We start from the raw sequence: 20,574 nt of genomic DNA on the forward strand, positions 1-20,574 counted from the left end.
GGTGCCTGTGACACGTGTTGTGCTTCGGTGACAGGACAGATATAAACCTGCTAAGACATTGCCGCATCTATTATACATGGCGCTTTCCCAGGCGCAGCCCCGGGAGCTCCCTTCGGTGCCATAAACGACTGCTATCGAACCTTCCCATTCCGCTTCCTGCGCTCCCCGACAGCTGTACGCGGCATCGTGCGCACGGGCATACCTATAGGGGAAACACCCGCTACCGACTCTCCGCTTGCCGCTCTGTACCGTGCCGCCTGCTGTGCTGTGCTGTGTTTCCCCGCCGATGAGCTGGCTGCTCCGCACTGGGCTGGTGATTGTGGTAAGTGTTCCGCGTGTAGAAGAAACAGAGATAAGCTCTGTAAGTTCTGGAGCCACCAGTTGCCACCAGACGCTTTATGAGGCTTCATTACCAAGTTCCGCCAGTATTGTGGTACGGGGTGGAATCGGAACTGAACACTAAACACGATGAGCCTCCAGGTTTCCCTTGCGAATGTTCATACACTTTGGCATCGCCGACAAAAACAGCGAGCTACTGTACTTGATGCGTGGCACCTCCACTGGGGTCTCGTGGGACGTCATGAATGAAGTCAGTGCGCGGAACCGCAGAAACCCGGTTCTTTCTTTCTGCTATGGCCTTTGCTGTTATTACTGAAAGCGCCCCGGTGGGACCGGCTAGCGTCGGCAAACGGAGGACCGCGCCAGCCGCGCTGTGCTCCGGCGCCGGCGCGACGCGTTGGGTCCGGCATCCGTCACCCTCGCCCTGGTGGAAGTGACAGCGGACTCCCTGCAGGCGGCGACGCTCAGCAACTCCCGACAGCGGGGTGTGTGCGCACTTTTTCTACTTTCTGCGGAGTCTTTCGCGGAGCGGAGCGCTGGCACTGGAGCAACTGAGCTTCTGAGAGCTGATCTCAAGTTCAGGGTAGAAGCGGCGTGTGCTGCAGCTGTGTAGCCACGCTGTAACTCGGCACAGCTTGCTGCTGTTTCTCTCCTGCTTCAAGCACGCGGGACTGGTGGTCAACTGAGGACTGCTTGATTGCACTCTGTGGCAGTTTCTAGTTGCGAATCCGGAGCTCCACCATGTTGGGGGTCGCAGAGATGTTTTTCTTAAGTGGTGCGATGAGCATGGCATGCTATATGATGATCATGGGATTAGTCGTGTGTTCCAAAGAGTGAACGGGTCATCCTTGTTCGTGCAGTAGACTGTGTGTCTCCACGAACATATGTGTGGCAGTACACATTTGTAGATGGTACTGGCGGCATTCTTCGGATGAGTTCTGTCGTCGGGGTTTCTCTAAAAAGGACGTAGGACTTGCCCACCTGCTGGAGTTCAAGCGTGCGTCCACCGAACGCGTCGACCATGAGAGTCGTTACCAAGCTTATTTTGACTCTCTGCCTGCTGGGCCTTATTAGCACTGGATACATGATGGTTGTCTTCGCCGTTGTTGTGTGAGGTTGCGTAAGGTTCGACAGCCGGGGCAGAAGCAGTACATCCGTGAAAATGGCTTTAGCGGACGAGTTGCTCTGGGCGAGCGCCTGGGCAGCCACCTCTCGTGCATGTTGGCTGACGGAGTGCCGTCCGGTCGTAAGCGGCACCGATGTTGTGGGGGCAGCGGAGGCGTAGTGTATCGGGAGGGCTCAACTGCTAACCGCAAGGCAAGACGGGTAAGCAGAGTACAAGTAGTCCGCCGAGATGTGCGACTGTCACCCCCTGCCCCACCGGGAGGCAGCCAGTGCATTGACAAGCCTCTGTTCGTTACGTACGAAGGTAGCGAATCGGGAGGAGACTAGAGGTCATAGGAGGTGGCATGCCCCAGGCGGGCGCAACCGTCGTTGTCATAGGTGAGTGTTGATACGAAAGCTGTTACAGTGTGTCGGCGGAACCCAGTCTCCAACTGTAGGGAGCCACAAGGAAGGCGGTTAGGCAGCTGCGCATGACGACTCCTGAAGTCATAACTTCGTACGAGTGTAAGGTGGTGCATGCACGCTCATCTGTGGTCGCCAGTGGCGAAAACTCCGAACAGTGACCGTGACAACGGAGCGGCGATAGTTCACCAGGAACTGGCTCGAACTGGGCACACCAGGTCTGAGACGGCCAAGCAGAGACCCGCCGACGAAAGTGCATGATACTGCCCATTATCCGAGCCCCAGGCAGGGGACTTCACAAGCCAGCGACTTTTGCTGGAAGCCTCCGGCATGTCCTCCCTACAGTATGGTACCACGGCCACAGCGGGTTGACGACGCCCGCGCTCGGAGATTCGCCAGTGTTACATCCAGGCTCCCGGCGAACGACAGCCAGTGGCCCAAGATGAACAGAGTTTTAGGGTTGGCGAACACACTTTTGACAATACCAGTGGAGAGACAGGTTACACGAGAACAGAACTTACCACAGGCACTCATCGAGTTTCGGTGGTGCGCGCGGCGACGATTCATCGCATAGAATGAAGTGACAAGAAAACACGCAACACACCTGCCAAAGAGCCTTCTGCTAGAAACAGCGAAACCCACCACTGAGGAGGTCGAAAACGTGTACACTTTGAAAACTGGACTCCATCCCCCACTTTGGAGTGGAGGCAAACCCGGTCATGCGAAAGACCACTCCCGTGTTGCAGGAAAAGAATGTTCACAAACAGCTCGAACAGTGATGGTGACTGACAGGGCAATCGATATGTGCCGACAAAACTCGGAGGTGCTCCTCCGTTTCTCCCACAAGAACTGAAGCCTCCTCTCAGATATGATTGGTCAGCAGTCGCCGGTGAGTTGGGAGCTGCGCTACAGCGGAAGCCGCTTGCCGCTGCGAAAAAAAACAAACCATATGCCACACAGGCAGCCGGACTGCCGCGCTGACGTCCGCCGACTTTTAGTCACACAGTCCTTCGACGAAAGCACAGCACAGCACGATGCACCTAGGTCGTGTGCTCCAACACGGGTTGCTCGCTTACCACCATAGATGATGGGTCGTAGGCAACAAGACCTGCATCGCCGTAGAAGATCGTTTGGGGAGGGATTATCCCTCTGCTCTTAACTTTTGCTCCTTCTGCAACATTACAGCCGTTCCCGATTTCCTCACAGGCAATCACCTCCGCTACAGAAGCAAGCACATCGGGCAGGCGAGCCCAATCAGCAGCCTTCTAGTCGATAAGAAGTGCCCACGATGTATAAGGGGCAGTTTGCACCTGACTCTGTGTCTACTCTTTCCCGTGTGGTCTCCAGCTTTCGCCCCCAAACACAAAATATCCCCGGAAGCACAACACCCTGTGCACCCCGCCACAGCATCCGCTGACAGCTTTCCTCTGCCCGTCCCCGTCGGCTAAGAGTGAGCCTTTACCTCCAGCTTCGATGCGGACGAAGTCGCCAATCTTCCGGACATCTTGGATCACTGTAAAAATGGGCAAAGTAATAGGGCACAGCAGGTCCACAAGCGCGTGGTCCATACCGAGCAGGCGACATTTATAGCATCTATTTCGAGAACGCCATTCCTGTCTACACCAGCCTCACCGGGCTTCGCAGGCACTACGTGGTCCCCTGCTGAAGTAGGACTATCCGCTACGACTAAATCAACCGCTTCGCGAAAGAAGTTGACACGCTGTCAAAGTCCATTTTCTTCAGTAGCTGATGCAGAAGGACATACCTACCAGCACGGTCTTCAATCCATGTATAGCGTCCGATTATCATCGGCTCCGACCCGCTGCAGGTACAAAGAAACATCCCTCGCGTGAGCAGTCACTTTGTCGCCCCGGAAGTTTCGTCTACATCTCACGCAGCCCACTCTCTGAACGTCACACTAAAGCCCTCCGGGCTCGGTCAGTTCAACCGCCTCCAGAGCAACTACACACCTGCCGCCCCCCAACCAACACAGGCGCCCTATACTCAGCGGAGGAACTCACTCGGTGAAGAGCGACGCCGAGTTGCCTGGTAGCGAGCCCTCGCGACAACAACTGAGATGAGTTAGACCAAGGCTATACATAAGGCTAGGGCGTCGGGAAGCTATCTGGCATTTAACCGCCAGAAAACGAATACTTGACGCACCGGATGAGACATCCTTAGTATGCATACCTGACCAACCAACTACACACAGATGCTGCTGCGGTCGCCACGACACGCTGTCCAACGACCAGCACGTGGACAACCCTCCACGGAGAGATCATCCATCCGCAAACCGGCCGATGCGCCAGCAGACTGATTCCTGGTTTGTAGCAGATGGGGCTTCCTGCTAACGTAAGAAGCACCGTCTACTACAACCCGGCACCCGATCTGCGGCCGCGCGCTCTATCAATGTATTCTCTTCTCTCCGGGAGGCGACGAATAAAAAACTGCAAACCGGAGGCTCCCACTGGCAGCTGCAGCGTCCTGTAGTATTGATACGAGCCCGAAAAAGCATTCACTAGGTCATTCGACATTTGACTCTCTTTACCTGTTGATGATTCTTACACGATCTTCGACCACGGTATTTTTGTCGAGCACGATGCCACTCTCTCCACCGTCTAACAGTGACGCTACCCCCACACAGCACCCTTCTGCCAGCTCGATCTTGCCTTTCAGTACTGCCTGCGGGTGGACTAGCGGTTCCTTGCTGTTCTTCCCTTTCTTGTGAGTCCCTGGCGCTCCGGGCCTGGATCGGTCACCAGGAGTAGCCTCGGGCCCCCCCGTAGTTTCCGCCTCCGTACTGTCCAGTCCTGGTGCCATTTCCGGGGTTGTGGCTTACTAGAAATCACCGACGGCAGGCTTTGTCCGACCCGTCAAGCGGCTGAACAAGAGACGCGAGTGCGCTCGCCGGTTTCGCCTGGCACTTCCCGAATATCCCAGTTCTTCGTCCGCCGGCCACCGATTAGTCGAGCACTTGAAACTCCGACAAACACGGATTAGAAGAGCCAGCAAAGTCAAGAAATACTAGCAGCTGGATCCCCGGCGGTCGCTTTTGGCTGGCGTTCGTTCCTGCCCTAGAAGCTACAGCCGTCTGGCTGCGCTCCGCATGCAGCCCGTGCGGACAGATGAGAAGAAAGGTGGTCCGCATGGTCAAAGAAGGACCGCTGCTAAACTACCGTCCTAGTCCTTACACATGAGTCCATCTAGCCGTTAAAAATCAATCCGGCTGCCTGGTGCTGTTTCTCTAGTGTGTTTCATATGGCGTGGGTGCTTGGGGCTTTTCGGGTTACCGTCCCTCGACGTAGTTGCTCTGCAAGCCGAGGAACTCCTCTACCACATTCAGTCTGGGTACGGCGCGGCTGCAGTCCAGCACCAGCCAGTCTGGGTACGGAGCAGTTGCAGTTGGGACCTTCTTCTTCACTGTCATAGAAGCTCGCTCGGTGATTGGAGTGGAAACGGAAACGGACTGTTGTGGTGGCGTGTCCCGAGAGAGTGAGCCCGTTTCTGACCAACGAAGGCGCTCGCTCTCCGACCCGGATACGGAGGGTGACTGCACTCACCCTTGATGGCACTGCGTTCTCCGGGCGTTCACACAACTGTGCGAGTGCAGCGCTGAGGGCAGCCGAGGCATGCGGCGGAGTCCGGGGGCTTTTCGTGCTTCGCCAGATACCTCACTTCTTAGTCCACGCCAAGCAAGCCGGGGTACAGTCAGCCTATCAGGCAGGCATCACACGTCCATGGAGTCGTCGAGTAGGCAGTGACGGCGAGGGACGGTGCTTAGAGTAGTTGANNTCACTAGGGCAAGTAGGGTCGGTCTATACTAGGGCCGCCTGTTCCACTGTAGAGTGGGTCGCCCCCGATGTGCTTTAGGTTGCTCAGGTCCCGAGGGAAACTGTAAGGTGATGAAGGGTGGAGCCGCCCCTGACGCCGAGACTGAGCTGAGAGAAAATACCGCGAAAAGGTGCTTTGCGAACCTGGCAAGAGCGCAGCTGTGAACTATGAGACACATTTTCTGCTAGTACTGCTTTGCCGCACCGCACGAGCAAATTTTCTGAAGCGACGGGGAGTGGTTTCTAGCTGTGAAAATCCTCGAGTGGCCGATCCTGGCTCGGTTCCCTTGGTGGCCTGCGAGTTTCGCTGGTACTGCCCGGTCTGCCTGCACAGAGATGGCCGGGGTGTGCGATTGTCAAGTGTACACCAGTTTCGGACTTTTTTGTCATGTGTGCAGTTGGAAAGCGGCCGGAGCAGCACGGAACAGGTTCCGTTGACCGGCGCGGCCGGATACCTCTTTCACCTTGGGAAACCAGCGAGAAACTGCTCACTTCTCGTCGTCATACATGGCAGCAAATATCGCTTTTTTTCTCGATACCTATATGAAATCTTCGCGCGTTTTCTCCCTGGTAGTCTCCCTCTGTCCGATGACGGTCCCGGTTCTTGCTCGGGACGTCTGCGTCGTGTGCCGTGTTGAACCCTGCCGTGTCGGGCACCCGATGTAATGTGTTCGCAGTCCTTGTAAGAGTACGCGGCGGTTATAGTGTGTCAGGAACTCAAAGCGCCGCAGGACGCTGAACGAAGTTACGCTGCCCACGAGGCTCTGAAGTTGTACCGTGAACCCGCCAAAGCTGGAAATCCGCCAGGATGTATGAGGACGACAGGACCGCCGGGAGCAGCAGGTCCGGCTCGCGCATCTACGTGGGAAACCTGCCTGCAGATTTCACGGAGAAGGACGTTGAGCGCGAGTTTGAGAGGTTCGGGAGAATTGTGAAGCTGGAGTTCAAACGAACGGTAGGGGAAATGGTTGCTTTCTCTAGTCGCGCAGTGGTTGTTCGGGCTTTACTCCACTCCGGTTATTTGAAACAGCATTGACAACAGGACTAGGCAGCTGACCCAAGTAGATCAGCGCGTTCGAGACACGCTTTCCTGAGAGCGACTGCGGGTGATCATGGTGTCGGTCGTTTTCGGCGAAGTTGACAAAGCGGTGGTGTACCAGTGTAGGGTGCACGTGGACACAAGATACTGTGCGTATCTCCTTGAGCGTCCCACCAGGGGCCGTGCTGAGCTGCGACTGCTGTTACTGACTGTTCCGCGTCCCGTTGAAGCTCGCCCTCCTCTCTTTTGTTGACCTTGTTTCTGGAGCGGCTTTCAAGCTGCGCGCGGCAGAGACAGCAGGTTCGACGTGAAGTTGCAACTGCCTTGAAGTGTGCCGCTGTACCGGCGAAAGTGGCTTTCCCTCTGCGCGTACTGCAGGTTTCAGGCGCCGGGTACTGCTTCCTGGAATACGCTGATCCTCGAGATGCCCGGGACGCTATTGCCGAGCTCCACGGACGGCCTCCTCCAGGCACGCGGGACGCAGCGCCGCTCCGCGTGGAGCTGCCGCTTGTACGGGGCGCGCGCCCACCTGACCGTGTGCAAGGAAGAAGTGAGCAATTCGTGAATAAAGGCCTGCCGCGGCGCGGCAGGTACATCGTGGAGATTCGAGGTTTGCCGCCCTCCGGAAGCTGGCAAGACTTAAAAGACCACTTCAGGGGCGTGGGGGACGTCGGTTACTCGCAAGTACGACCCGATCCCGACGCCCCCGAGTATGGCATTGGGGAGGTTAGCTTTTTCACGCGACATGAAATGCTGGATGCAGTGGAGCTTCTGGACGGCAGCACATTCCGTTCACACGAAGGTGAGAAAGCGCGGATTTCGGTCAGAGAAAAGAGGCTCGTCGAAAGCGGGCGGTCAGACGATGAGTACGAGGGCGGCGCCTACAGCAGCAGTCGGAGGAGCCCCGGCCGCAGCAGCAAGTATGGAAATCACGGCTCAAACGGAGGAAGCTACGCTGAGGGACCGAGCAGCTACCCCCGGGCGGACACAGATCCCGTGTACGAGCCTTCGAACCGGGGCCGAACGAACGGGGGACCCTACTGTAGCGGTGGCTACCATCCTCGGGGTCCGAGCACCTCTCCTCCTCGCGGGTACGGAGGCTACAGCGACCGGAGAGGGCGCAGCAGGAGCCGGGACAGAGGAGCGCTGACGCCGATGAGGGGCGGGTCAGGCGGCTACGGGTCATACGGTCCTCCCTCGACTGCTTACTACGAGGGGCCGGGAACTAACCCGCGTGACGGCCGGCCTTCGAGCCTGGAGCGTGGCGGCGGCCGCCGTTACGACGACTGGATAGATCGAAGGCGGTGAGGAAGGTGAGCGACCGGAGACATGCCTTTTGATAAGCTGTAAAGATCCCTGTGGAGCAAAAGAAAGGTTTTGCCGAGAAAGGCTCCTTCGGAGGCTTCCGTGTTGCAGCACCTCTTCAGAAAACGGGGACAACATCGTCGAGGAGTGGATTGCTGCATCTCAAGTGAGGAGGACGTAACACCACAAACCCTCTTCTGTTTGCATCCGTGGAGGTTTTCCTACAGCACTCTGGCTGGATCTCCCGTTTTCCTTGTAACCCTGCCTGAAGTAGGTGAAGCAGCGAACTTTCTAGGTTCTGTCGCGTGGGCACCGAGTCCAGTGGGGTTGCGATGTCCCAGAACTATTACACTTATCAGGGTAGGTACGGTGTGAGAACGGGACTGTATTGCAAGTTGAAGACATGGATTTGAGCGTTGATACGATGTGGTTAGAGTTCACCTGTTTGGTCGCTACACTTGAAAATGGCAATGTCTTTTGCGAACTCGTCTTTTATGAGATGACCCGTGCCCTCTTGCACCTTCAGGTCGTCGACACAAGGACGTCGGACGCTGCGTCTGGTAAAAAAGTTCGATTGGTTATTGGTGCAGTCAGGGTACGGTTCCCTCACCTGAACTCTGCTTCTGTATACCAACAACCTCTGGTACACCGCGGTGGCCGATAGATCTCCAGCTGCGCACCTGCCGCGAAGGCATCGGCTTTCTTCAGACGTCAGGGGAGTCGCGACAGAGCGATCCAGAGGATAACTAGGAGGTCCTATGATGCACGTCTACACTTGGAGACTGGACTACTGAAAGCCGTTGTGTGTAGGTGGTCGACGCCTGTCGCAGCTCACGATGGGACGCACGGCAGTCCAACTAGTCGACCGATCGTGGAGCAGGACCGAGATCTTTTTGGGCCGGGCACTACCCATGCACAGAAAATCATAGCAGCGCCGGTGCACCACTAACGTTGCACGGGATTGAGTCGATAAGGCCTGAGAGCCTGGCGTTAGTACCGCTGAATGAGATTTCATGTTCCTTATGGGAAAATGTGTATCAGGTGAAACCCCCAGAAAATCCTAGTTTCTAACTGTGATAACGCGTAATGGGGTGCTTCTTAACGCGTGTGCGGGAAGCTGTACACCAAGGCATCGTTGAGCAAAGTGTGTCCTCCACAGCTGCACTCGCTCGACATTCCTTCAGTCACAGCGGACAAACGCCCGACTCGAGAACCACGTCTTACTGAATACAATGTCGAGAACCACGTCTTATTAAATACGATTGTAAACACCGTTGCGGTAGGAACGGTAGGGCACGCGACTAGCGAGAACGAACAGACATAACTGGTGTGTGAACAGTCTACGTACAATGAAATCGGTGCGAGTTTCCTCGTACAAAAGTTCAGGCACACTGGCTCGCAGGAAAGAAAAACGGCCAGTTCGGAAGCCAGTGAGTAGTGACGCTCCATTCGGCATACAAAATACTGGGCATGCAAGGACAAGGCACCTGCTGCGTGGCCACTAGTATCGCTTGAACCCTAGAATACGTCGGCATCTTCTGATCTCAGCGCTCAAACTCGTGCAGCAGACACAACTTCCTGGTCCTCCGTGAGAGCGGAAAACTCATCGCTGTCCGTCAAAAGATAAGAGAAGTCGTCTGTCAACTCGGGATTCTTCGAAAGTGCTGTCCAGCCGTCTCTTCTATCTCCGGCATCCATAAGGACGAGCAGCTCAACCACTTTCTCCTGGTCAGTGGATTTCTCGAACGTCATGTACTTCACGTTTTTTGAACTGTCCAAAAGACAATCAGCCGGTACGTTATAGTGCTTTTCCCGGAGTGCGTGATTACCAAGAGAGACTTTGCGCTGAACTGCATCCACGAGAACTATGGGAGGACCTGCCAGCAACTCTCTTTTTACTGTGAGACGAAGCAAACAGCCGGGGTATAAAGTCCAGTCTTCGTCGAACTCGCTAACTCCGTCCAACAGATGTTCGACCTCCGTTGTGGCAACCACCACTCGGGGGACGACAAATGACCCTGGCCGGTAATCCAAATCGATGAGTACCAGCGCTACACTACCCCCCTCTTCGCGGACACTGTACGAAGAAGAACGAGAAGCCACGCAGTTGCCGGGAATTCTGAAGGTTTCGGTCCTACTAGCGCGGCTTAGGCCGAAGCTTACAACGCGTTTTGACCAAGCCCATATGTCTTTCCCTCTCGAGGAGACGAAAGCTGGCCTCTCGTGGTAGCTGACCTTCAGTCTACCCTCAGTGTTGTTTGCCCAGACACCATCAATGCTAGCAACCGACCCCATACCTCTTTTCTGATGCGCAGCGTTGAGGTTGAGTTTGAGTTGGCAGGAAGAAACATTCCATCCAAAAGACTTCGTCCCTAGCAACCCTCTCCAGTTTTTCATTTTTTTGTGAGCGACGATGGCTCCAGTGGCCGCCAGAGCAATCACGACTGCTCCGCCGACAACTTTCTTGTTGTTGCGCAAGATGCTCCATGCCTTAGACAGCGACTCCCGACTCCTCTGTCGGAACCGCTGACTCAGGCTCGAACGGCTATCGTCGACATTGACGTGTCTTGCCGCCGCGGAGCCACGTCCGACTTGACCACTACTGTTGTTTGTGTTGGACTTCGGGACGACAACCGGCAGCGTGTCAGGGGTGTCGAACAGTGCAGATACCCCCTCTAGTGTCGATAAACCTTGGCTACCTCGACCCCATCGGGTCGAGGTAGACGGGGAACTCTCGGAAACTTCAGAAATTTCTCCTAGCTCTGACACGGTTGACAGGCGGCTGCTTCCACGGGAGCCCCCTGGGGAATCAGCTACTGACGCTGGGGGCTGGGGCAGTTCAAGAAAAGATTTTGTACGCGCCCGGCTGCGCCCGGACGTCTGCAAGTTGCTGGACTGCTTCAGAGTCTGCTGTTGCCGTCGCGATCGAGATGCCTGGACGCGCTGTTTCTTTGATTCCAGCTCGAGAGAGTGAGCCGCGGCCGCCTCTCGCAGACGTTTTGAGATGTCCGCTTCAAGTTCTCTAAACTCCCCTACAATACATCAGAGAGGACAAGAGCCAAGTGCAGGATTTCTTTCGAGGCAAGAAACAAAGAGCTTTTTTCCTCGAAAGAGCACAAACGAATGCTTTCTAGCAGTAGCAAATCTTGCCCCGTTTCCAACCCACCTGACGGAACACAGGAAAGTGCATCCGACCCACTCTCTGCAGCTACACAACTCCGAAGTGTCGACGCCGTGCGCTACTGACTTTCCAAGCAACTGTCCAACTCAGAACTAGCAAAGACATTTTACAAAAGCTGCTTAGAAACACGTAACTTGTTCACCTACTCTCATAAAAAATCAGTCCCGCCGAGCCAGCTCATGCGGCGTGCCAACACGGTAACAGAGAAAGACGCTTGTGACACAATCCGGAGACGATACGTGCCGCTACTGCTGATGAACGTCTTATAAGAGGAATGGGAAAAGCAACTTGATCGCCACCGAGATAGAGAAGCCCCCCATCCGAGAAGCAGTCGGCTCACTAGCCCTTGCCAGCTAGTACACGCCCAAAGCAAAGCACGAAGAGGTTACACACGAAGAAATCTGCGGATCGACTCCATACGCGAGCACGGCATGGCTTTCTACAGATGACGTCGGCTTCCGCCTCCCTGCTGATGACAGGCGAGCTAATCACGTTTTCCAATCTTGAACTTACTGTCATGGATCTGGAGAACAGCTGCCGCACGATAGAGGGTGCTCAAGGTGCCGCGAACGCCCGGCTTAATATCCGGAGCTCCACGAGTTTTCCCATGAAAGATTACTGCGGCCATCAGATCACTCTTGTCCGCCGTGGCAGATTTTTCGCGAATGAACTTCATGATGGAAGGCAGATCTGTACAAGAAACAAGAAGACACCGGTCGGGAATGTACGGGCGGACGCACCGTACCCCGGCTACACCATACTGCCCGGGGTATCTATCTAGTTCATCCTGCTCCCCTGTGGTTCTGGGGGATCTCGCGGCACTGCAGATTGCAGTCAGTCTCGAAAAGCTAGAAGCACACTACCCATTGATTCCAGTTTTCTCTCGCTGACGAGGTAAAACCTGATACTTGCCTCAGCCAAAAACACAGGCCTCGCCATCTTGAAGCCTTTACAGAACTATTAGCTGGCCACGTCCCGCTCAAGATCCCGAAAAACCAGGGCGGCTGCCGCTTACCACCTCGTCCTTCAACGGTCTTTCCTAGCTCCTCGACCACGCTCCGACCTGAAAAGGAAAACCGACCAAAGAAGAGATGTAACGCCGCGTGAGAACAGCTCGTAATCTCGTGCAAAACACACAACGCACGCAATCAGATTTCCCAGGAGAACCCCCCGTCTTACGCTGCGGAGAAAAACTGGCTAACGCAGCCGTGTAAGCCGAAGAAGGTCCAGGGGACCCCCCCCCCGAAGAAGCTCCAGGAGGCCCCCCCGCCGCACAAGCGCCGCCTGCACAGAAACGGAACCCGAAAAACGACTGGCAACCCCTGATGACTGCATCCGCTACCAGGCAGTCGCAGCTGCAGAGCTACAGCTATAATCCAGAACAGCCTCGGGCCCCTAGGCTCTGCGCAAGTGCCCGCGGGCAGAGCCCTTCAGCAAGATAATGCAAGCCCTGAAGTCCGTAACTAAAGAGCCCAGTACCCGCCCATGAGGCAGCACTTACGTATAGAAATGGAAGCCAGAAAAACCAGAGGCAAACAGGACCAGACAAAGCCGGCCACCTTGCTCCTGAGGCAAGAGGGCAACAGCACCAGCCCTTCCAGGCGACGCGAAGGGCCCCCCAGGCGGGCCGGCAGTGCTGCTTCGGTCATCCTTTGAGGCTAAGCTGACAAACGGAGAGAAAACCACAAACGAAAGCCATGGACAGCCTTCTCCTCAGAAGGCGTTTCACCCTTGGAACTCAGTTGAGTGACGACACTGTAAGATTGTCTGGGTTACAAAAGCACTCGACGACTAATCTACTCTGTGCCCTGCCGGCGAGCCGGCCACCCATGCGTCGCTAGGTTGGACTTCCAGACCCCCTTCACCAGCGACGCATGCGACGCCCTGGACTGAGAATAACACTCCGCTGTGTTCGAGTGCTGTACGCCAGATTGAAGCGGTATCTCGAGGGGGGCTCGCTCGACGCCGGTGCGACGCACGGCGCCGGCTTTCTTTAGCTCATAGCCCCGAGGAAATGGAGACAAGGAAGTGGTGGCACCAATGAGAGCGACGCCGCCTGGGGCCGGCACACGGGTCTCAGACACAGTTCCTGTCGGTTTTTCGTTTTGAGAGGACTGAGACTTCCTCCGCACAACTTCAACCGGCAACGGTGAAGGCTGCGAGCCGGTTACAGAAGGGAGTTCAGCCCGAGGGTCTTCTGGTAGCTAGTCATTCGCTTGACCGGATACAGTTTGTCGAATGCCAACTGCACAACGCCCAGGAGGGCGTCGTTTTTTTGTCATTGAATGCCTGCAACTGGTAGCCAGCTTTCCTGGCGCGGCACTTGGGTGAGGTTTTTCTGGAGTCGTGGCAACGTTGCGGGAGCACCCCAGCCTGGCTCACAGAATCTCTTGGGCATCGCAAGGGGGAGTTGCCCGCTCTAGGTCGTTTGCTGTCCTCGGGATGCTCGCGGCGGAGCATACCTCGGAGAACAGTACTTGTTATAAGTAACTCGGGTTGCTTACCACTGTCCATTCCTTGCTCAACACTGCAGATGCAATAGAGTAAGGCTTGACAAGCGGCCTGCGTCGGGGGACCCCGGCTGCGCCCGGCATGAATGGCACATTGGACGGAGTGCCACTCACACCCGTGCCTTGTGAACCCCTCGTTGCGTGAACGGGAATAGGCTTCGAAACTCGGCAACTCGACAGGCACCGGTAGCCGCGTCTTTGGTGGGCGCGACCTCCTCTAGTCAGTGGCGCCCAAGTTGGCTGTCCAGAATCAACACCGAAGTCTTTGTACCCGGTCTAGCAGGGACTGCGGAAGCTAAGGAAGCTTGAGATGACACGCTAGAAGCTGCCAGGAGGGCAGCGGAACTTGCAGGCCTCAGGACGTAGTCGACTGCTGACGGGGATGGTGTTCAGGGAGAAAACCAGTGACAAGTATGCAGGGTAGTGGAAAAACGTGCCCTTCCTAGTAAGCTTTCGGCTCAGAAGGATGTGAACAAGGCAACTGCAGCTTGTATCAGGCAGCTGCAAGACAGACACGGGCGGTCACGCGGTGCGAGACCCTCTTCCCTTGTGGATCCCTGCGATTCCGCGTCCGATGAGTGTTAGCTTGTCAGTATTGCTGAAGGCTGATTTCAGGACAGCTCGGCTCCAGCTTCTCCGTTGGAGGACCAAATCCGGCCAAGCACGCTGATGACGCATCCATGGACTTGTCTCTAGCACACGATAGACAAAACGCACCACACCCCTGGGAGTTTTCACCATATCCACTCTGTCAACTCCAACCCGATCGTGGTGTCTGGACGGGCTGCTGTCAGAGCCATCATGCGGCGGCAGGCGGTTGGCGGCAATCGTCTCATGGTGGTTCCCGGGATTCTCCGCCTGTGCTGTGGCTTGGCATCCACCCGGCTCCTCATTTTCTGTAGATTTTCTAGGCCTACCCAGTCTGTTGGTGGCTAGGCGGCGATTTGCGCTTACCCGGTTGGCTCGTCGCACAATCGAGCATCCAGCCGCTGGCAGGGCCGTGTCCAGCGGTGGGTTCCGTAATTGTAGGGAACTCCGTTCTGCAGCTGGGTCGCTCTTCTCTCCGCGTATAATGAATAAAGCCCGATTTCCTTTAACGACAGTCTTGGACTTTTGCTAAGGCTGACTTCCCCCAATTAGTTTTTCACTGACAGGACTTCCAGTCGCGCGGACGTTTTCTGGGTGTCTTTCTAGCCATCATGCCACAGATGCCTCACTAGCGGGACAGCGGCTAGGATCTCGGAGAGACGAAGGCCATCCAGGCGGGTAACGACGGGTAACAATTCTGTGCCGTAAGCCCCGAGGCTCCGTTCTTTTCCGAGTGCCAACATCCGGGGCAGTCGGACTCTGTGGCCACCTGTGTCTTGTCTAGCTTTTCAAATTTCTGCGAGCATCCCGTTTTCTTTGACCATGAAGATTGACGGCCGTCCGACCCTTTTGCTGGCCGCATTGATTGGAGGGATCACGCTCCGACTGGCCTGCACGCGGACGGTTCTGCAGGGACACGCGCTCTCTCTTCGAAAAGACCTGGAAGAGCCAGGCTCCCAGGGAAAAGATTTCTCCATCCGAGCTGGAGATCGGCAGGGCGGAAGCGTTACTGGGGCCGAAGTAGAGGAACCGTACAGGAGGCGTAGTGATGGCAATCCTCAGGCCCTGTCTGCGCTCCTGAGCAACAACGCAACGCCCTCGTTCCCGGTCGCTAGCAACCGCGACCGCCCGACAGGAAGGGCTCCTATCTTCACAGAGCTTGGTGTGACCTCGGAAGGCGAGTACGAACAGCCAGAAGCCGATAGCCAGGAGTCTGACGCCGGAGCTGGCGTCCCGTCTGAAGAGGGTGACGGAGGCCATGAAGGGAGTTCCGAAGGAAGTGGGGTGTACAGTAAGCCAGAGCACTGGTACAGTATCAGAACCAACTTCGCACCCAGGCTATTGCGTGTCTTGGCAAAGAAGAGCGAAACGGAAAAGGGGCAGCACTGGTACACAATATTAACCAACTTCAAGCCACACATTCTGAAATTAACTCCAGAGGAGGCAGCTTGAAGAAGTGTGCAAAAGGATGACAAGTGTCGTGCGCTGCTCCAAGAATCGGACCAGACGAGTTCATTACGGGTGTGGGCTGGATAGACTTCCGTCTAGCAGCGAGCAGAACTTGCGGCGAGCGGTAGCGTCGTCTGCTACCCCTCTTCAAGTCAGTTCTGTGAACAAGGCAACCGATATGTTCCAGCATCACCTATCGCACTCCGGGCGAACTGGTGTCAGGACTGGCTGCCCTTCCTCAATTGTGGTGTGCATGGACCTTTTTTTTCATGAAACTACTTGTGTTTCCAAGAACACTCAAGAGTCGTCATCAGTAATGGAAATACTGCGGCCTACACACGCTCTGCCAAAGCCGCCAGTCGAACTCGGCCGACGAATGGTTGTCCTGTAATGCCAGAGCTATCCGACCCATGTGTTGCCATCTAACCCATGTGTTGCCATCTAACCCATGTGTCGCCCCAGTGCACAGCCAGTTCGGTGGTGTCAGGTTGCGATCCACCTCGTCTTTAAGACACGTCTCCTTAGGTCTTCAGCGGCGCAGCTCAAGAAGCGTGTGCCGCGTTCAGCCCGAAGTTGTCTGCTGTATTCCCTGTCTACATCCGGATTGCAACTTGCTGACGGAATCAAATACTGTTCCCGATGTAAGGGGGGAACAGTATAGCTTGCTGGGTACAAAACATCTCTGTCTTGGGGGAACAGATGACGGGTTTCACGGTTTCTACCTGCGACAAGTTCGGGCTCGTACACACTCCTGGACTGTTCACGGGTCAAAATAACAACGGAATGCAAACCGATCGGGGCTGCGTCCGACAGAAAACGGAGTTTCTTCTCTGCTGCCACACACCGCATCCTTCGGTTCAAAATACTGAAGGCTGCGAGGAAAGCCCGATTGCCTCAGCATACCTATGTCTACTGAGGCAACAGGGCTTTTGCCGGCAGTTTGAAATGTCTACAGGGACAGAAGTGAAGGCGGCACTGGCTTCTTCCGTATGCCACATTTCAAGAAACGACTCCTTTGCTTTCTATTGTGACACTCCACGACCATGCTCTTAAGCCCTGGGTGCGCATCTCTGAAAGCAGGACACAGGGGGCTTCTCTAGTTCAAATCTTGGTCACCCCTATTCGGCTCTGTCAGCGGCGACTTCTCACGCGGGCTTATCAAAAACTTCCGCTGTTCACAGCACCACCGAGTGATCTGATCGGGTACTACGATGACGCCTCATTCCTCGTTCTCCTTTAGTCGTCACTCTCCACGCACTCACAACAGAAGAAGGTGCGCAGCGGATTCCGTGTGCGATTGGCCCGGCGATGCGCTTCCATCTTGTCCAACGTCTTGAAAATATCCCAGGGTGCCATCTTCGGTAGAGTGATCAATGGGTAAACCGTGCTGTCCTGTTGCTCCGCGTACACGCCCTGCATACGCCCGAAATTGGGCACGTCCACGTACATGGGAACTGCACTGGGACACACTTTCTGCAGCTTGCTAGAAACTGTCGACAGCAAGCAGCAACACACGCGCACACCTTCGAATGCGGCCAGAGAGCAATCGTCTCCTCGTTCCTGTGTTCTGGGTCTTCGACCGCCTGTCCTACCAGGCGCCCGCGAAACTGAGCTATGTCACGTCAGCCCCGAGTACAGAAGGGACGGATATATCGAGGTGGCAGACGAAGCGCGGGTACCGTCTGACAGGCCTCAACTGGAATAGCAGGCAGGTGATTACAGTTACCGGAAGACGAGATGGAGAAGTCGAAACAAAGAGCTCGTAGCGACTCCCCCATGCACCCCCCCTGCAGGATTCAATTTTTGCTGGACACGCAGACCGCACACGTGGCATCACGGCTTGCACCGCGTACGATCCCTCCCTGCTTATAACTGTAATGCTCTACCTACACGGAAGCAAACTTACTCATGACATTGTCGAGAATGGCGTCGTTATGATGGAAGTTCAGCGGATTCCCATACCTCCCCTGTCTCCTGATATACGGCAACTTATCGTTTGGTGCCAGTTTGCTTCTCAGGAGGGGATCGTTGATGAAGCGGGAGTCAGGAGGCGGGAAGTCTTCCAGGTAGGACGACTGCACCGCAGCGCGGTGCGGAAACTGCAAGCAAAGGTACATGCCGAAACCAACGTGAAGGCTGTCTGAAACGTCCCACGGACAAAAACTCCTCCTATCTAGTCCCGCGGACGGACAAAGGCAGGACTTCCAATGCCCTTTCTCCTTCCGGGCCAACCTCACCCACGCAACCTGCTCGGACTCCTGCTTTGCGACAAAAGAAAACGGTCCTGGCGTGCGATAGTCTAAGTTGAACGCAACAGGGGACGTAGTACGCAGCTGACGGAAACTCAGTGAGGCCGCTCACTTGCATCGGGTGCGGTGTGCCTGATAGACCCAGCAGCTCCTTCTGCGGCATAGAAACCAAGTGTGAAACCAGAATCGCATCTTGCTCCGGCGTGAGAACTGCCAGCGGCGCTGCAGGCAAAAGAGCAGTCACGAACTCGTTCGGTTCACGAGTCGGAACACTGGAGGTTACGCCAGGCTGAAATCTCGAAACCAACCTGATCTCTCTCATATGCGCTCACGATGCATGCAACTCACGCCGAATCAGAAGGGGAAACTCACACGACTCCAAAACACCGCCGTCGACAGTCTACAAGAAACCGCACTGATGCCCGAGACAACCGAGTTCTCATCGGAGCACCATGGCAAGCCAGGTCCAGGCGCGTGTCGTTTCTACGATTTTCGCGTCCAGAAATATCACAGCTATCCAAAACTAAACACTTCTACGAAAAGATACAACATGCAACCGCCCGCGCGAACGCCGCACCAGCGATGGCCGGCTGATGGGGGCTTCGCTGGAACTTCCTAACGCTACAAACAGGCCAGTCTACAACTTTCAGCCTGGGCCCAGCTACGCTTCCCCGCGCTCCTACAGGAAACAACGTCTGTCAGTTCGACAGCGTGTTAATACCAACGACCTACTTCCATCTTTGCTCAGACACGGTTCCGCTGTACCCCACGACGATGTCCGTGCCTCGTATGGTGGCCTGTGGATTTCACTGTATAGGGTAGCTGGCTGCGGCATCCGCTTGTCTGTGGGGAAAGGCAGGTGAGCTCCAGGTCCAGAGACGACAGTATCGGAGACATATTTGTGAACCACCGAGGGAGCAGCCTCGAACTGCCTTGCACTCGCCTGCCCGCTGGTGGGAGGCCCGCCGCTTTCCAAGATCCTGCGAAACCAGTCCCGTACGGACCTAGCTGTCATCAGGGGAGACCCAGCGGCCGAACCGATCGACGAGATAGGGGGTGCCTGTGTACTCCGGGAGGAGAATGGCGGTTCGACGCCGCCGCTACGCGACGTCAGTTTCGCGTCACTCAGCATGGATCCGGAAACACGTAGGGTTGGAAGCTTGTTTCCCTTTCGGGGGGAATGCCCCCAAGGACCTGGAGTACTATGCACCAGAGGAGTAAACGTCGTCGCCACAACGCTCGGGGAAGAATGGCTCGCGGTAGTGGTGGTAGGGCAGTTGGACCGCCGCCTGGGGCGCTCGTCAGCGCCTGAGACGGACGGCTTGACCTGGTCTTCCCGCGGTGCCGCCATTTTGCTGAGAAGTGAACACGACAGAAGACACAGGATTAGTGAGTACGAGCAACAGGTTACACGCGGCAACGGAGGTGCAGAGGAAGGCGAAGTTTGGGCAGAGCTTTCTATCACAGCCCATGGACGACCTACACTATGACCCCGTGATCTGAAACCGAGCTCGCATAGACAGAGAGCCTCCTCATGCTGCCACGAGAGCCGAATGCGCCCGTGCGCCTGGTTTCGACGCCATCGGCAGCAGGCCTGCGACCCCTCCACGGGACAGCACAACTAGGTGTTGCGGCCGCCCGGGTGACCACCTACTGTCCGAACTGCGCCTGTGTCGCTCAGATACAAAGAGAGACTCAAGGGAGAAGCCATGAACGCAGTGTGAGGTTTTCTGGCTCGCAGCTGCAAGAGACGCCCCAGTCGAGATTCTGAACCGAGTAATCTTAGCCTTCAGAAGCATGCTCCGTGGGGCCTCCCTGGAAGCTCGTAGGAAGAAAAAAGTCACCCTGCGTGCAAAAAAAGACTTCCGAGAAAGCGAGGCAAACACTTTCCATGCAGCGAGTCAATCTGCTCACCCGACAGGTAGCGCACAAAAACACCGCCGTCGCGTTAGCTGTTGCCCTAGTTGCCGTCCTCAGCACCAGCAAGATATTGTGTAAAACCAGAAAAGCTGCTCAATAGCTCATTGAAGCAAGTACCTACAGAGGAAGGGAAGTAACCTTAAAAATGACCACGTCTTTTTGAGAACGTCGCTCAAGCAGTCCGTTGCGACAAGCCCATGCAACATGAACCCAAGCTGCCCCGGCGCTGGTTGGCATCAGTCGACCCGGCTTCATCCCGCTACCCAAGCAAGCGCGCCGAGTGTAGCAAGCCCGGTGATGGGTGTAACGCCCGTTCTCAGCTGCGTGCATCGCTGCACACGAGGTGATGTGTTATGGGCGGAAGCCAGTCTCCCGAAGTTGTGGCAGGACGCACTGATGACGGGAAGACAGTGCAGTGGGGCTGACGGAGTGGAAGGAGCGAATCCTGTAGGTAGTAGTGGTAAAAGACAGACCATGGGGGAGCGGTACTGTCACAGGTCTGCGGGGCATTCCTGAAAACCTCACAGCGAGTAGGCTCGCTACTGCGCAGGCGAGTATCAAAAAAGAGACGGTCTTGCAGCTCTTGCCCTGCCGAGCGGTGTTCGCAGCCAGCCCTGGCAACAGATGTTTCGTTGTG

At 55.9% G+C, this 20,574-nt stretch overlaps 5 protein-coding genes across 5 annotated transcripts; 2 read left to right on the top strand and 3 right to left on the bottom strand.

The window, feature by feature from the left end:
• Nucleotides 1–56: 56 nt before the first annotated feature.
• On the top strand, nucleotides 57–2,136 carry CSUI_000885 (uncharacterized protein; the record flags this gene model as incomplete). Its single annotated transcript, XM_068061092.1, has 1 exon — nucleotides 57–2,136. A coding segment is annotated over one exon (234 nt), but the record flags the coding sequence as incomplete, so codon positions are not given.
• Nucleotides 2,137–2,243: 107 nt separating this feature from the next.
• Nucleotides 2,244–5,656, bottom strand: CSUI_000886 (transferase hexapeptide repeat protein). The gene is made up of 5 exons (XM_068061093.1): nucleotides 4,415–5,656; nucleotides 3,636–3,688; nucleotides 3,329–3,379; nucleotides 2,943–3,085; nucleotides 2,244–2,794 (listed from the first exon to the last, which is right to left on the bottom strand). The coding sequence occupies exons 1-5, from the start codon at nucleotides 4,684–4,686 to the stop codon at nucleotides 2,729–2,731; spliced, it is 585 nt and encodes a 194-aa protein (XP_067926929.1). The 5' UTR covers nucleotides 4,687–5,656; the 3' UTR covers nucleotides 2,244–2,728.
• CSUI_000887 (rna recognition motif-containing protein) lies at nucleotides 5,069–8,974 on the top strand. Its single transcript, XM_068061094.1, has 3 exons — nucleotides 5,069–6,651; nucleotides 7,114–8,206; nucleotides 8,567–8,974. The coding sequence occupies exons 1-2, from the start codon at nucleotides 6,505–6,507 to the stop codon at nucleotides 8,041–8,043; spliced, it is 1,077 nt and encodes a 358-aa protein (XP_067926930.1). The 5' UTR covers nucleotides 5,069–6,504; the 3' UTR covers nucleotides 8,044–8,206; nucleotides 8,567–8,974.
• Nucleotides 8,975–9,591: 617 nt separating this feature from the next.
• Nucleotides 9,592–13,735, bottom strand: CSUI_000888 (uncharacterized protein; the record flags this gene model as incomplete). Its single annotated transcript, XM_068061095.1, has 5 exons — nucleotides 9,592–11,072; nucleotides 11,735–11,911; nucleotides 12,237–12,284; nucleotides 12,401–12,505; nucleotides 13,684–13,735. 5 exons carry the CDS (start codon nucleotides 13,733–13,735, stop codon nucleotides 9,592–9,594), a joined length of 1,863 nt encoding a protein of 620 aa, XP_067926931.1.
• Nucleotides 13,736–16,453: 2,718 nt separating this feature from the next.
• On the bottom strand, nucleotides 16,454–20,320 carry CSUI_000889 (inner membrane complex protein 19). Its single transcript, XM_068061096.1, has 5 exons — nucleotides 19,932–20,320; nucleotides 18,750–19,372; nucleotides 18,130–18,239; nucleotides 17,675–17,867; nucleotides 16,454–17,258 (listed from the first exon to the last, which is right to left on the bottom strand). Exons 2-5 carry the CDS (start codon nucleotides 19,366–19,368, stop codon nucleotides 17,005–17,007), a joined length of 1,176 nt encoding a protein of 391 aa, XP_067926932.1. The 5' UTR covers nucleotides 19,369–19,372; nucleotides 19,932–20,320; the 3' UTR covers nucleotides 16,454–17,004.
• Nucleotides 20,321–20,574: the final 254 nt, after the last annotated feature.

This window comes from Cystoisospora suis (genome assembly GCF_002600585.1).
Source record: "Cystoisospora suis strain Wien I chromosome Unknown contig_352, whole genome shotgun sequence".
Taxonomy (NCBI): Eukaryota; Apicomplexa; class Conoidasida; order Eucoccidiorida; family Sarcocystidae; genus Cystoisospora; species Cystoisospora suis.